This window comes from Aythya fuligula, chromosome 7 (genome assembly GCF_009819795.1).
Source record: "Aythya fuligula isolate bAytFul2 chromosome 7, bAytFul2.pri, whole genome shotgun sequence".
Classification (NCBI taxonomy): Eukaryota; Metazoa; Chordata; class Aves; order Anseriformes; family Anatidae; genus Aythya; species Aythya fuligula.
In genome coordinates, this window is record NC_045565.1 from 33,703,122 (window position 1) to 33,720,267 (window position 17,146).

A 17,146-nucleotide genomic window follows, 5' to 3' on the forward strand; every position below is an offset into this window, starting at 1 on the left:
ATGTGAATCGACCACGAGACTATTTATGATATGCTTAGCAGAAACGTGGGTTCACCATAATTTGCTATACTGAATGCCTCTTTTTAAAGTGACTTTGTATAAGTTTGTAATCTGTATACACTAACAAAGTTGTAATTGTATTTTGAGCTTATATAGTAAAAGAAACACGTAATGCTTAACATTTCTGCTAAACATCTTGTTGTGTTGTTTCAGTCTCTATCAAGAACAAAACCATTTACCGTCATCTGAAACTTACCAGGAGTCACGTTGGATTCAACAACACTTTAAATATGCTAGATGTTTTTTTGTTTTTTTAAATGTATTCCCAATACCTCCCTCCTCTTTCCCCAAAATAAGCACTAGTTCAGTCACAGCTTCTGACTTCAAATTAATTCAAGGAAGTCCTATAGCTTTTGAAACAAAATTAAAATAAATAAATAAAAAAGAAATCAGATGACATAATTATAATGGTTCTTTCTTGCCTTAAAAGCTTAAGACATCTGCAAGTGACTGCCTTGATATATAATTCTATTGCCTCTCTAGTACACATGTACTCAGTAAGATTAATTGCACTGCACTTCAGCCCAAACAACAGAGAAAATCTTGTTAGATCATCCATGCCAACTTGTTCTTATTAATATATCCACTTATATATCCTATGCAGTTGCATTTGAAATGACCTATCTTAATATTGCCCATGTGTCTGGACAGATATTTTTCATTTCTTTTTGCATAGAGCTGTCCATTAAAGAGAGGTATTATATCAAGATATCCAATGGAAATAAAATTTCTGTGTCTTGGCACAGCCAGCCATGTCAACACCAACCAAGCAAGACTCTTACCTGGCAAAGGACACCCTAAGATTTCTAATCTCATACAGATGCTACCTTCTTCGTACCAGGACCGAGGGTTTATGCGGATGTAGCGTGCAACCAGTGGCACTGGCAGCATATTGAGAACTGGGATCTCCTTCTCACTATTTCCTTCAAAAATCTGCGTAGGCAACAAACATATGAAAATAGTAAGATCATTTCTTCAAAAAGGCTTTCTACACCTTTGGTAACAGAATCGGATAAAGTCATCTGGTACAGGCCCAGGTCAATGGTGGCTCAGGCCAGAACTGCTCTTCAAAGAGCACAGTCCCTCCGTGCTCCCCAGAGCAGGGGCAGAAGAGCCAAAGCTCCACACCCTCCCTCTAGTAATGGGCACCTCATGTACATGAGATGTCCCCAGGTATCAATGGAGAGATGCTAACCCTTGTGCAGGACATGTAATTAGAGACATTTCTCATCTCAGGTAAGACTACTACCAGGGTGCTATCCACATCCATAGGCAGACTCATGCAGATTTGCCATACAGAATATTCTGAGTCCCTCTCCATATTATATGATGTGCTCTTAAAGTAACATCAGGCTAGTGGGACTACAGAGATATTGCCTTTTACCCTTATACTTATTAATCTGGCAAGTCAAAATCCCACATAGGCAGCCCCCCCCCCCCTCTCTTTTCACAGAACAATTGTTTTGTGATACTCACCACATCTCCAGATTCATTTTTGACAGCTGTCCATGCATGACTGTCATTGCTCACCAGTACTCTGTAAGAAGTCACCCAGTTACTCCTTGAAAAAGACAAAGCAGCAAGTTATTTTTTCCATAGATAACAGCGACTGTAAATTGCATTGTAATAAAGCTTCTAAGGTTGGAAACCCCACTTGGCACAGTCATGCCAACACTTGGATTAAAAGAGTTACATGTGGATCTAGATTTAACAGATAATTAAGAAATGCTAGTGCACAGACAAAAAAAAATAAAAAAATATTCTAGGATTCCAGGGTGCGAGGGAATACTGCTCTCCTTTCCTTTTCAGGTTAAATGGCTTGTCTAGAACAGATGTATTCACTCCAGCATTCAGAACTCTTATCTGTTCAGGCACAGAACACATTATTTCTACGATTGTTATCAGAGAAGATAGAAAAAAATAAAACCTCCCCAATAAGAAGTCTGTGAATTTTAAGCATCAGTTTTTTCATTCACTTGTTTTCTATTTACAAGCTGGTTCCATTCCTCTGTACAAGCATTAGTCTTTCACCTGGCACCAATATTGAATAGCCCATAGCTTGTGAACCAGAGCCTGCCGTCATTCCCAGTTTTATTAGCAGTAGGTTGGAACGCAGACATAATTCTGCCTCTTCACAGCAGTCTAATTGATCACAGTACTTGTGCATTACTGCAATATAACAAGATCAGTCTTTGATAGTTTGATCTTTCTAGTGGTCTATTTCCTTGATTTACAGGAAAATCCCCTTTAATCTCAAAAGTAAAATCTTCATTCATACAAAGGTAATACCTTGTCTGTATTAATCCAAAGATGAGTTAGAAGAGAAATAAGTTCCTACTTCCCCTATTCTGAGAGGAGATTCATCAATGTAGGTCATACACTGTCTAGGCATTTCCCATGGTAATGCGTATACATCTATGGGGAAGGTAACACCCTGACTCTTCCATCATGAGGTTTTTTTTTTTTTTTTTTTTTTCCCCCTGCATAAAAGCTGGTTTCAATAGGCAGTAGCTTGGAGGAGAGTCATGCCTCAGAGATATCTTTGTACTGTAATGATAGGCCAGGATGTTTAAATCCAGTTTTCATGTATGAAAACAAATCACCTGCAACTACCTGTCCTCTAGAGCAGTCATTCTTGAAACCAGGCTCTTAACTAAGCTACATATTAAAGTTACTGAGAGTGAAACCAGAGTAAGGAAAGCTCTTCAGATTAGAAAGAACAGGGGCAATAGGAGTTGTGGGAGAAACAACAGATCATATGGATCAGAGATACAGGAAGACCTGGAGGGACAGACACACCTAAGAAGAACTTCTTGTGCTACCATACACATGCAACTATATGTATATGTATATTTCTTTTAAAGAAGAAAAACATTAACAAGCTACTTATGAATGTTCACATATTGACTTAATTGTCAATATGTGAACATTCAAAGGGGCAAATTAGCCTTCATGTGTTCTATACAAAGTATTCAGGTTTCCAGTGGATATATAAGGGCAAATTCAGCAGCCCCAGGATCAACACAATTTCACCCAGCTTTGTAAGAAAATACATTGATCCCTTAACCTCCTTTTTCAAAAAAAGAATGACCTCCAAATAACATTCAAGTCAAGGTATGGAAGCAGGAAATTTATAGCTTTAGATGTCCAACTCTTTCATTTTCTATCCCATTTGAATGAATGATTCAAACTGAGGTCTAGACTTGAAATGACAGAAAACCAAAGTGCTTAGTAGGATGTACTTCTGCATGCAACCTATAAGTACCCCGAAAAAGTAAGAGGGTAAATATGTGCTTTTGAAAGAACTGACTGAAATAATCCAACTGTTATACACTGGTATCTGTAGTTTGCAAACCTTTGACCATCCTTTTTAGATGAAAAGGTTTTGCACTTCATGTTATTTTAAATGGAAAAATGTTGGCTACTGCCGTGCAGATTGAACTTTTTTTTATTGTACATAGCTTGTAATGAACACATTACTTCAACATTTGTTGAAAGACTTTAACAAGTTATCAGCCCTTGAAAATACTTATTTTCTGCCTGTCAACAGAAGATCTCCTGGGGTAGAGGCTCCTCCTGAGGTAGCAGATCTGTGAAGTGCCATGCTGGCATCTCAAGTCTTTGTGGCTGTGAAAGAATATACAATAAGGTAGACAGTGACTCCAGTGCCCTACACAAGTTCCCAGCAACTCTTGAAAAGAACTCTTCCCTCAACTTTGGCAATAACGTGGTAGTTGCATCAAAATATTTCACTTTCACTCATACATGTAAGCTGAAGGAAGGCAGATTTACATCTATCAAAGATAAAAAGGAAGAATTTCAGAAATGGGCAACATCAAACCTCCATGAAGAAAAAACAACTTTTTCAAATGAAAAATAAAGCAAGCTTAAGAGCAAGACTTACAAGTTTAAATGGGTGAGGAGGAAGGGGCACGCATATTCAGTGCACAACTGAATTATAGCCGTTTTTTAAAATCAGGATTAACCAAAGAATCTACGTTAAAGACCGGAAGATACCATTTACTGCTGAATGCAGAACAACAAAAAAACAACCACACAACTAGCTGCATAATTAAAATCAGGACAAACAATGCATCCATATTCATTACCCTACTGCTGGGAAAAAAAAATTCCAAGAGAATACTGAGACCACACAAAAACAAGATAAAAACAGGCATTCTTTATAATTGAGAACGTTGTAAGAAAGTCACAGCACTTATACAATTTTTTATTTTTATTTTTAAAGAACCAGGTCAATTTACTGGCACAAGAAAATATGTTGTTGTTATACTAATGTTTCCCAGCTAGGACTTATTTACCATATTTTAATTTTCTCATTCCATATACTCACAAAAGTTCAAACTTCTCCTGAAGGAAAATGTATACTAATCAGTAGTACACATAATCCATCTTGAGTGATAACAAGTAACATGCTTTTCAGAGGCAGTCTGCCAATTAAAACACAAATGGGACTTCATCCAATCTTGTATGGTTGCAGTATCGAAGGACTACAGAGGGTCGTGGGAGGAGATAAATCAGTGTGATGTATTAGGTCACACACCACAGACTTAACTGGGCTTGCCTGTAAGGAATAAACATCCCTTTTGCATCTGTTGAGCTGCAGAATAAACAAATCACAGGTGACCAGCTCTTTCTCCCACTAACACTAAATAGCCAAAGAGCCTCTACGGGTCTAAGTTCCTCCTCCTTTTTTCCCCCCTACATGTCATAAGAAGGAAATAAAAAGCTTCTGCCACTATTAAGGAGGTTGCTGTAAATTCAATCTCCCCTCAAAAAAAAAAAAAAAGCTGTCTTCTGCCTTGAAATCACATTCCCAACTGAGTGTCTTTAAACCCCAGGCACTTCTACAGATCCAGATCAGCAAGCAACATTTACATGTTAAATCTTCCTGAAAGCTGCAGGCTTTCCATATTAATTCCATATAGATTCCCATCCATGTGCAGCAAGGGAGGTCTGATACTTCCAGGGAGCGGATCAATGCATTGCACATGCTCGAATCAACAGCCAGCCTGTTTACAGCAAGCACAGTGCTTCCTGGAATCGAAGAGTTTAATTCTTACAGGGTGTCTGGTTTGTTCATGTGTACACGGAAATGTAAAGCTTTCAGGGAAACCCATCACAAAGAAAAGCCTTGTGCCAGAAGTAGTACTGGGGAATGTCATCTGCTTTCTTTTGTTAGTGACAAAAAGATTCATCTCATTGGGTTTTGGAGTTGCAGACAATTTCTGCAGCACATCACATGAAATCCTTTTTGGGCCCCATCAGCACTGAACAATAAAGCCATCTAAGGAAACTTGAAAGAAAAGTATAAAGTTTTACAGTACTTAGGATGTCCCTACACTTACTATAGAGATGCTCTTCTGAATTCAGTCTATAAAACTTCCCTGGACATTACTATTATATCTCTGAGACAAAATACACAGGCATTTGTTACACAGTCAAGGAGACAGAACTCAGGGAAGAGTCGTACATAAGCATTCAAAAAGGAACAAATTAATTATCGAGGTTTTCTTGGTAGGAAGCTAGGCAATACAGAAGGTATAGGTTAACAGTATCTTTTCAAGTACTAAGAGTTCATCGCACTCTAGCACAAAGATGAGCCTAAGTGCTACCTACATGATTTCCTCAGAATTTCGTCTATGCTATAAAAAGATCACAAGATGTAGATTTGACAGGAATAGTTTGGATCCAGGTGTTTCCCATTAACAATCCTTTTTAAAAATTACACCAGCTTCATCTCTTCAAGAAATCTATTTGAAAAATCTCTTTATCTTTTGCCAAGATTAATCAACTTGTTTCAAAGAAAGTAAATATAAAAATCAAAACACAATTCCAATTCACTTACTGTAATGAAATTCTTAAAGTTATTTTCTATAATTAGTTGATTTTCATCTGTGATGAATTGTCTTTAGATTATGCTTATTTAAACATTTTCAATTCAGTTTCCCGTGATGTATGGAAGTGTCCAACTTATCCATTTCCATCCAAAAAAGGCAAGCTGAGGGAAGCTTAAGCAACTTGCCTATGGACAGAGGTAAAACCTGAATTGAAGCAGAAGCTTGAGAGCAGATCTCCTACAGCTTTGGCAGGTATTGAGCTTAGATAAGGACATCAAGACAGACAACAACAGAACATCTTTCTGCCTTACCTTCCTCAACATAATTCTCTTACTTCTTTATGTAAGAAACACTGATATCATAATGCAGCATAGCACACAGACACTGCTGAATGAGAAGCAGTAAAGAGATGCCAGGCAGTTTGGCTGCCTGACCTCCGGCAGGTGAGTACATTAATTGAGACTTCTGACTATTTGGATATGGTTTTATTTCATTTGAGCAGGATCTGCTACATGACCTATTTTAAGGCCAGGCTCCTCAAATATGGGAAGCTGAATAAGGAACAAGTAAAATTATCTCAGTCTCCAAGTGTGCTTGTACACATCACCAAATTGCCCCATGACTTAAGACAAATGAGGAAGGTTGGCAGGTGCCTGTCAGTAGAAACTGGACACCACAGCAGCTGAGATGCTGGAGATGAGACTAGCAAGCACTGGCAGAGTTCAGGCTAGCACTGTCTACAGTGGACCTGGCTCCAGCTGACCATATTATTTTTGCTACTGTCAGGATAACCTAATTTACCTGCATTATAAAACCTCAGAAATAATAGAAAATAGAAACAGGCAAGCAAACAGATTTGTATCCTCCAATAATGTATAAACTGACATTCCAAAGTGGTTGAAACAGAAATATCTCTAGAAAAAAAAAGTTAGGCAAATTTTAGATTAATCTCTAACGATGCAACAGAATCAGCATGCTGGCAATTAAATGACTTTCTGCTTGAAAAAGCAATCTGTAGTCTCTTGCAAATAAATATAAAACCATTAATATAATCTAATAACATTTATGCAGATAACATTTTAAATCACCTACTGCCCAACAGTTTCCAGAACAAACCAAGTCAGAAAATGCTCTGGCTAACCACAGGTAGCCCATCAAGTTTTACAAACTAATTAAAATAAATATGATTTAAGAGATGGAGCTTGAATAGCAAGCAAGGGTGTTTTTTTTTTTTTTAATAATTGAAATCTTTTAATATTTAATTTTTTAAATTGCTTCTAGCTGACTTAAATGAATATACTGCTGTGAAATCTGCTCTTCAGAGGCCTTGTGAAAAAAAGCTCAGGGCCAGAATTTCACTTGCTATGGATGAATTAAGCAGAATTTTTTCAAAGCTCCCTTCTCAAGTGAGTAGGAACTGGGAACATTTCACACTCAATGTTTGCTACTTACTGCTGTGTTTTTATGATTATTTTTTTTTCTCTGATTTTCTAACCTTCCTTGAAAATCCAGTTTCCTGTTGTTGTTTCACATTCAGACTGTAACAAAACCTGAGGGTCCCAGGCCTCTTGTGTAGAGTCAAAAACATCCTCTGCCTCTAAGATGTTAGTCTTAACACCTACCATTCACAAGGCAACCTTGCAAAGGGTCTGAAATTCTTGCATGCATTTGAAATCCTTCCTACATCAGACCTTCCCCTTTCATATCTTTTATACCTGCTGAACACAATCAAGGTGTTTTTCTTTTTATTTTAAACCTTCCTTTGTGATATTTCACATTGTCCCTTTCTTTTCTGTGCCCACCACACCTTTTCATATTGGTTACATACTACAGATAAATCCAAACTATACAGCCACTGCCACATCATGCATTGTCTCCTGCTCGTGAATATTAAATTAATGGAAAATAAAAAGCTCCAACAGTAACCAGCAAATATTGCCATTTGTGTGCACAGCTGTGAGCATATTTAAAGCAATGCTGATAGGGCTAGTGCCTACCAAGTGCACACAATACCACAACCAAGTGCAGTTGTGTGTGTGCAAAAGGGACACTAGCTTGGGAAGGATGCTCAGGTAGGGGGAAAAGCAGCAGCTGCCAGACAGCCTTTCAGTAACCCCCCTGTGGTCACTCTCATTGCAACGAGTCATAATTCACATTCAAAGATATAAAAATCAAAGCTGTGAATGATAAACAGGTTTAAGCAGTTGCCTGCGTCCTATCTGGTGTATCCTTTTCCTAACAGTTTCAGCTCATTTGATTTAAAGTTTCCCAGTCTGGTTCCTTACATGGGAGTTAACAAGCTTTCCTTCACCTTCTGAACACCCCTAACAGCCTCACTGCAGAGCAGGTTCTCTCCACACAATGTTGCCCTTTCCAAGAGCTGAGTTGTGGCTAACCAGCCAGGAGCACTCCTCGTGGGGATGGCAGTGACCCAGCCTCTGCACCATGAGTCACTAAGTACCCAGCAAAACAGTCCTAACTGGAGCGCGAACACCGTGACAAATCCTACCCACAGCAAAATGTCAGCGGTCCTGACATTCTTGTCAAGCAGAGTAGCAAAAGCACAAGCACATTTCTGGGTGCACTGCTGCAAAACTCCACCCACGCAGGATCACTAGAGGTGGTCACAGAGTAGCTCCCGAACCTCAGGAGCAGGCAGCAAGCATCCATAAGAAGCGCTGGGCTGCATGCCACACCATGCACAGGGCACAAAGACCAAGGTGAACCTAGCAAAGGGAGTGAAGATAAGTAGATAGATAGAGAGCACTTGAGGCTGAAGATGCTAAAAGCTGCCCAGGTACCACAACACAAAACCCAAGATATAGTTCCACCAAGCCAGAGTTACTGAAAAATATAGCTTACTAATAAAGCCAGTGATAAACACTAGTATAGTAGGTAACTAGCAACATCAACGTATTGAGGGAGCTTTTTCCACACGGAATCCAGATTGTTGCATAACTCCCATCGTATATTTGATATGATTTCAGTGGATTTGGAGCAATTCACTCAGTGAGAGTGACTTCAGTGAGGCTGTAACAATCTCTGCAGTCCTCACCCAGTCAGGGCAAATAACAGCTCACACTGATTTAATGCACTGTAACGGTTCGTGTCAGTACACAGCAGCTGCTTGTTTTATTACAGGACTTGGATAAAACATTGAGATATTTTCATTGAATTTGCTGAAGTCTTTAATGAGGGTCTGTTTTAGCAACCTCTGCATGATGACAACATATTGCTTTGAAAGACAATGCCAGCCATGGCAGTTGTTCTTGTGAACTGGGCTGTATTTACAATTATCCCATGATGCTTTCAAAAGCAGCATTGTGCCTTTTTGTGCATGTTTTGTCCCTTCTTTCCATATACGGTGCAAAATTGTTTTCTTAGACATCTGTAGCAACAAGTCAAATACCAGTGATTATCCACTATGCTGACCCAAATGCCCCTGTGGCTCCACTGGGATATCACTGCTTAATTCCTGATTAAGGGAGTACCAAAGACATGGATGTTACTTTCTCCTCATGAAGATAAAGTTGCTATTTCTAAGACCATGATACGCTGCTGAACTGGGAACAAAGCAAGAAATTCCACCTTCCTGTAAGCAAGGAAGTTTATTAACTTGAAACCCTCTCATAATGACTGCCTATAAAAGTAAACCTCAGTTCATGAGGAAATGTCAGTGAATACAGAAGTTAGAAAGTGGGACAGCACATTTCACTTGTTAGCAAAGAAAAAGCAGAATGGTGAACCACCCAAATTAGAAGTAAACTGTACTGACCTGAGTTTATCCTCAAGTACATATCTAGAAAATACTGTTTGCTACAGACCTACCTACTCTTCCCTAGGGACAATTTGTCAGAAGAGATACTGGGGATCACAGTGGATTGCATTCCATGCAGAGCAGCCTGAGAACATGCTATAGGAAACTGCAAAATTGTTCTCTTATCAAAAGATAAAGTATTTGTAGTTAGCAAGAAAGTGATCTGATACAAAAAGATCAAAATAAAAATCAGTTCTGCTGGATATTTGCTATCCTTATACTGTATCACAAGGATAACAAATGGCTCAGTAGGGTCAGTGTAATGGTGTCTACACTACCTTCTAGTTAAAGCATAGCTCCAACAGCAGTGAACAAATAGTGGGCAGTCTAGAGGTGGGTCAGAGCTATGATCAGACCAGGTCTCCCAGGATACATCAGCCAAAAGACAGCTCTAAAAATCTAGCCAGGGTGGTTAAACAGAAGTTATGATATTGTCAAGTGTGGTCATAAATAAATTCAGGAAGTGTTGGAAAGAAATTTGTCCATTTAAGTGACTTTCTTATTCTACTGAAAAATTGTATGCAAAGATATCAAACTAATAAGGACTATGTTTTGCCCTGAAGAAATTATATAATGGATGAGGTCCACAGTCTGAGGTTTAAATCTATTTATAAGATTCATGTCTGTGAGACTATCATGTTTTACAGGAGCAATTGGATGGCATGCCAGGTCTTCAGGACAGATATCAGATAAAGTATGTAAACTAGGAATCATCCCAGTCTCACACCCCCATTTGTTTCCTTAAATTTAAAAGGAAAGGATTTTGTTATTGTTGCTTTTCAAAACATTTTCAATATTTTCATAAGGCTCAAGTTCTTAAGCTTTTTTGGAAAAAAAGTGTTTTGAATTTCACCTGCAAAATACCAGAAATTTGCTTTAGAACTTGAGCATTTTACAGATTATTTCACCCATAATCTTTCACAATCTCATTGTATTTCATGACATGTAGTGCTTAGTGCTTAACATAACGTGTTTGAAAGATTAATTTTAATAAAATGCACCATCACAGATACAACTTGATAACTGAAATATTGCATCAACTTCTCTAATATCAAAACATCCTCTGCATTGAAAGTCTGAAGCATTCTATTAAAAGTACACATTGAGTCTATTTAGACATATGTTTTTTTTTCTTGATACAAGAGATGGTGTTGAGTTATCAAGATTGTTTGGGTTGTGGGAAACATGTTTCCTATGTTTTTTAGATTCTTGCCAAACTGCTAAGAGTGATTAATATTTTCTTTCCCTCTGTCAAAAGAGTACATATTTTAAACTATCACATCATTGTTTTAAACATGGCACAATTCCACAATGATGGTTCCAGTGTCCCACTCAGCCTTGAACAGTTGTTTAAAGATACATAGTTCATTAAAGTCAAAGATGTATTGGCAGAACTGGAGAATTATACACTATATTTATCCCCAAAATATTCAGCCGTAAATCCTCTGGTAGCCCAGGTCAATCTTTTCTGCTGGCATTGTCAGTCTCTAAGAGGAGGACATCCCAGGCATTTAATCACTCACACAACTTCTCTGAAGGCAAACAAAACTGTTCTGCATAGAGATATCAATAACATCCTTTTATTAACTACGGGATAGTCATAGTGAAACAGCATGGTAATGGCCAAGAGACTGAATTCCAAATATACTCAGTTCATAGGAAGGAATTGATGTTCTGCTCAGTTTCAAGGTGTTAGATCTTATTTATACTGGACCACATTAGTTAGTTTCAGATGTCATCAGGATGAAGTCAGAAAGGAGCCCTGTTTCTTGTAGCTGTTCCCCATTACCTCAGAAATACAACATCTGCAGATCTGGACAGTCTAGCCAGTGTTTGCTATTTACAACATTAAAATTGTGCTTCACCATTTTGGGTCTCTCAAGAATGACTGAGGTGCCTGAATAGCTCTAGCTATCGAGTCCACATGGTTGCTTTGACTGGTAAAAGGAAAGACTCCTCAAATTCAGTTTTCATTCAAAGGCTGTTTCTGCTCATTACAGGAGGGAAAGAGAAAAGCAGAAAGATTTGTTTCCAAGTTACTGTCACGGAATTTGCAGCCACACAGTTCAAGTACAACATTTGACTTCAAGAAGTGTTTTTCTCTGTAAAGGAAGTGATTAAACAATTCAAATATTCATTACTAACCAAGCATGGTTTCCTTCTTTCTCTAGTCAGGTCACATGTGCTTTCAAGAGCTGTTTCCACACCTTGGCCTCTTTCTCCTCAAGGCTCTCATGTCTCAAGCCCAGGCCCAGGAGCCCTGGGAAAGTAAGCAGAGCCACAGCCCACAGGGGAATGTGGACAATAAAAAACAACTGTCCAAGTGAGACTGAGAGAGAAACAACTCACAGAATCACAGAACTGAGGTGAAGCAGTTCCTGCCTGCATAGAAATAGTGACAACCCCATGCATTTGTGTTCTTTGCATTGTATCAGGTATAACCTTTATTTCATCAATACCCTCTGCAGTTTTAAAACCAAGAAGCAAGGCTGATGCAAAGAAACCATCATTCTTCTGGTGGAGTGGGCAAGAAGTAAAGCCCGACAGCAGTTGCCAGAGCTTATATAAAAGTAGAGGGTTGTTCCCACCACCAGTACACTAACTTTGGCTACAGCATCAGAAACAGCAGCAGAATCAAAGGCCATACTCCTAGTAACTACAATGGTACTGCCTGTACAGCCTTACGATGAAAAGCAGTCACTTGCTGCAGCATTCAGCTGGGTGTCCTCAGCTGTCTTTCCTTGTCATTTTACATGTCCTCATTAAGTCAGCAGCAGGAAGCTAAAGGGACCAGGAAAGGTATGAATCTGATCTAGGTGGAAGCTCAGAGAGAATTTTAAGTAAAATTTTCCATTTTGTTAAAGTTTCCTTGTTCAATATGAAGAGAGAAAAATTGCTTTTCTGATTCTTTATCACATAATAGCATTGGTGAACCTAAGACGTACCCCAGTGCCTTGACTTTTATATAATGCTGGGAAAGTCTCCAAGGCTTAAATAAAATCTTACCTTGGCTCCCAAGCTTGGCAGGCTTTTGTTTGTAATACAACACAGAAGAGAGGGCTTTTTTCTAGCTCTTCTACCTGAAATAAGCTTATTTTCCAATATATGTTTCTATTAGCTACAAATGCACTATATTCCTTTCATGTAACTTCATGAAGTTGGGAAGGTGCCTCAGGCAACATAATGGAATCTTTTTGTACTCTATCATAAATACTCTTTTTTGATACCATCACAGCCAGTAGCTAAACGTAAGAGAAAGACAATAATGAATCTCCTTCATATCTAGTGCCCACTGTAGCAGAACAGCCACAAAAGATCTTGCCTACATCAGTAGAAGCCCCACCAGCCTGCTTCTACTCAATTGGCTTACAAAAGAAATTCACAGTGTACACCCCAATAGCCACAGGTACCAAAGCTATCAGCAATGCCCCTGAACTCCTCTCTAAGATGAGCTCTGCTCTATGCTCTCTAGGGTCTCTACTGACATCCAGTTTCTTTGTTCAACTTCTGCCCAAACCAGGAAGGACTTCATGTTTTTTTCTTTCTACTCAGTTCCTTGACTGCTGGAGGAGTTGAGGAAGGAAGTTATACTGTTATGCCTTGTTATACAAGTTATTTTTAAAATCTAAGGTCTTATACACATAAAGAACATACATACATAAACTAAACTGGTTTCATATGTTTTATCTAGCAAAAGGAAAGAGAACATGAGTTGGACTCCAGGGAGGCCACTCCCACAGCCAAGGCTACACCAACAGAAACCAAGTTAGATGGAGGCCATCAGATCCTGACAAGAGAAGCCCTGTTTTCCAGGAAGCCTTGCTCCTACAAGGTAGAAGTGTACTTTTTTCACTGTGACCTGAGTAACAACCCAGGAGGAGCCTGGACCTGGTATCCCAGCACCAACACCTCTCCTCCTGCCCTCCAAATCTTCACGAAGGAGAGGATGAAAGCAAGAAGGGAAAAAAAAAAAAAAAAACACCACTTCCCTCCCAAACAAAAACAGATAGGCAGTGAATAACAACTATAAATAGAGCATCAAGTCCAGCTGTAAACTGACAATACAGCTGAACTGAAAATAGCAATACAATACGATGAAGCAGTGCAACAGTGGCGTTGATGGGAACAGCAATGTCAAGAGTATGAATATCGAAAAGAATAAGACTCTTCTACAGTAATTATTTAACACAGAACAATGTGGAATAAATATAGAAACCCTATTGCCAAAAAGGCTCCCACACCAATGCTAAAAGAAATAAAACCAGAAGATTAAACTGCAGAAGAAAAAAAATGCATATTTCTTAACTAAAGTGATTTTTGTTTTTTTTGCCTTTCATTATATAGCACACCAATTTTCTTAATGTGAGAGTTGACCAGAACCGGACTAATGCAATGCATCTCTTGCATACTTAGTCAAAAAGATCTTGCAGCATGAGCAGGGTTATTTACTCACATAATGTTGTTAAACCAAACAAGAAGTTAATTGAAACTGAATTGAAGAAAATAAGCCTTCACCTTCAGTTCCTGTGTATGCAAGCTGATTGCTATATTCCAATGCCAAGAATAATTTTCACCTCATTCACATTAGTTATAGAGTGACCTGGGTGCCTATACTCAGAAGCAGACCACAAAGGACTGCACACAGCTCTGAGCTAAACAGTTTTTTCCTTGTGCAATATATTCAGTACATAACAGGAGAAATAGCCAGAAAGCTCATAAATGTTTTCAGCATTGGAAATGGACAACATTATGGGACCAAATGTGTAAGACCAGGCTACAGGTAACTGCATTCCTCCTTGCAACAAGGGAACAAGACAGCTGACATACACATGGCAAGCACTCTTTCCTAAAACCTTCTTAGCAAGCAGGCTCAAATTGCATGGAGTCATCTGACCATCCATAAACTCAGCCCTGCATGATTGCTACAAAAATACTGCAGTCCTCATCACCACATTGTGCGGGTTTTGGTTATATTATAATTCCTCCTTAGAGCAAAAATGTAGGATATAGATTATTGTTTTAACTGTTCATTTAAGAGTCATGTTTTAGAGTTGCACCAATTATTCCTTAGTATGATAAGCTGATCAAGCTAAATACTGGTGAAGAACTAGAAAGGTAAACACAAGCAAATTCAACAAGGTGAGTATAAAGGCATATAACTGGAGGGAATCATGTTGCTTCCTTGGCCAGATATGAATAATGACTATAGACCTTTAAATTTGTTTTATGCCATACATAAACACTTTGCCTTTCCTCTATTCAGTACTTGACTTCATACATCATCTTCACTCATTCTTTTTATTAAGAAAACACCTCAACTCCTTGGTTTGGAAGCTCAGATCTCAGTGAGGAAAAGCAGAATGTACTTACGACCAGAGAGAATTTCTTCCTTGTGTGATGACTCCAGTGAATTTTGTTAACCTTCGAGCATCTACTTCAATCCACTGAAACGGGTCATTTCTTCCTGCACACCAAGCACCATCATAAAAATCATTTTCGTTAACACCTGCCTGAAAAGAAGGCAAAACTGTCTTCATAAATCAGAACCAAGAAACAAAAGGTCTTTCACGTGAAAGAGAAAAGAAAACATGAAGTCATCATTCATTTCATTTTCTCCTTTGGCTCCATTTTAAGACCCCTGAGACTGTCGTTCTCCACAGCTACATGGAGAGACCAAAATATTTTCTTACTCAAAGGCAGGGAGAAAGAATTTTGCAAGTCCCTTCAAAAACTAAGAACCATTAAATATAAATTTAACTTATAAAGCACAAACAGAACTTCAGTCCACCTGTCTGTGCCTGTGACATAATAGATCCTTTATCCAGAAGGAATTATCCACATGGTCTTCAGAGTTATGAAATTCTGAAAAAAACAACAACAACAACAACAAAAAACTCCAGTCCATTTCAATAGTGGTGAGTGAAGGAGCAACCTCTTTGTTCCACAGAAGCAGCAATGGAGTGTGCAGGGCATATGAAAACTGTAATACTGTTTTCCACCAGTTATCATTCCAAGAGTTATTTCATTTTTCATCAGAGATTTTTCAGGCCTTACAGCAAATTAATGTTAAAGGTTAAGGATTCAGGAATACCCACTTCCCTGCTGTACTCCAACTTGCATACCAATTTCTACTGGCAATAAACACCTCAAACACACCCCTTCTCAACATTTTCATAGAAGAAATAGCTGAAAGATATTTTGTGTATTCTAAACACACAAGAAATAAAACTCAAAGAAACATGTCATCTGAGGTTTTCAGATATTTATCTTGTTGCTAAAGGCCAGGAAATGTTCTGCACTAAGCTGGTTACTGTCAGAGAAAGCACAGAAGCTTCTCCATATGGTTCTCAGAGACTACACTTATTTTTGTTATATCATCTGTGTTTAACATGGATTTATCATTGCCATCCATGTAACTCCAAGAAAGGATATACTTAAATATTTCCCAAAGAGAAATGAAGAAAATGGAAAACTTTGTAAATTTTTATAGACACTTTTAAGCTCTGATGTACAGCTATTTTATATGGCTAATTCAATTACATTCAAAGCTGGTTTACAGTGGCAGAAGCTGACAAGTCTATTTCCATTTTTACATACAGTTTCTACCTAAATGGGTGTTGGAGTAGTCTAATTTGCAAAAAGGGGATGCAGATGTCAACCTTTCTTTCCCTAGTCTGAGCCTGGTAGCATCTGAAGGAAGTAATGCAAAACAGGTAATTTAAGAACTGAATCTTTCTCACTTTCTCAGCATTCAAACCTGAGATAGGGCAGCTTCAAATTTATTAGTTTTCCTGCGTTTTCCAAATTTGCACGAAGCAACCTGATTTTATACTCAAATTTCAATATTTTAAATGTGAAGCTCACATACAGTGAGCACACACTTCCACACACAGTAAATGTGCAAGTTACAGGGAGGAACACTATTAACAGTGGAATATAAACTTTTCAAGGAGACATGAATAATGGGAAATGGGAATAAATATGGTAACAGCCTTAGTTCTAACCCTTATCAAGAAAATATTTCAAGGCATTTTAAAGTAAGATGGAATTTGATGTAGCCTTAGGGTTTAAGACCAACACTTGCCAGGAAGCATTAAAATCCTGCAGAGCACCTTGAACCAGCATCATGCTAATCCCTGATGAAGTTCCACTAATTTCTGCAGAACAAAAGCCCATATCTCCCAGTGCTTCAGCTGGGAATCTCAGTCCTCATTCAGATTGAGGTTGCTGTCCATTAATTAGCATGATGCTCATCAGGGCATAAACCTCTCCACTGCATTACAGAGAGAAGGAAAGAGAGGAGAAAGAACAGCTTATTTATAAAGCAAACAAGCCAAAATAAACAAACTAACAAAAAACAAAACAAAAAAACCAAGAACATCACAGCAACAAGAAACACTAAATTGAAACA

General features: G+C 38.4%; 1 protein-coding gene across 1 annotated transcript in view; it reads right to left on the bottom strand.

Moving 5' to 3' along the window:
- CPXM2 (carboxypeptidase X, M14 family member 2) overlaps nt 1–17,146 on the bottom strand; it is a 69,587-nt gene that overhangs the window by 26,056 nt on the left and 26,385 nt on the right. The window contains exons 3-5 of the mRNA XM_032191305.1: nt 15,106–15,245; nt 1,537–1,621; nt 843–993 (exon numbers count right to left, since the gene is read on the bottom strand). Coding sequence (XP_032047196.1) covers nt 843–993; nt 1,537–1,621; nt 15,106–15,245 — 376 coding nt within the window. The remainder of the gene's footprint in view (nt 1–842; nt 994–1,536; nt 1,622–15,105; nt 15,246–17,146) is intronic.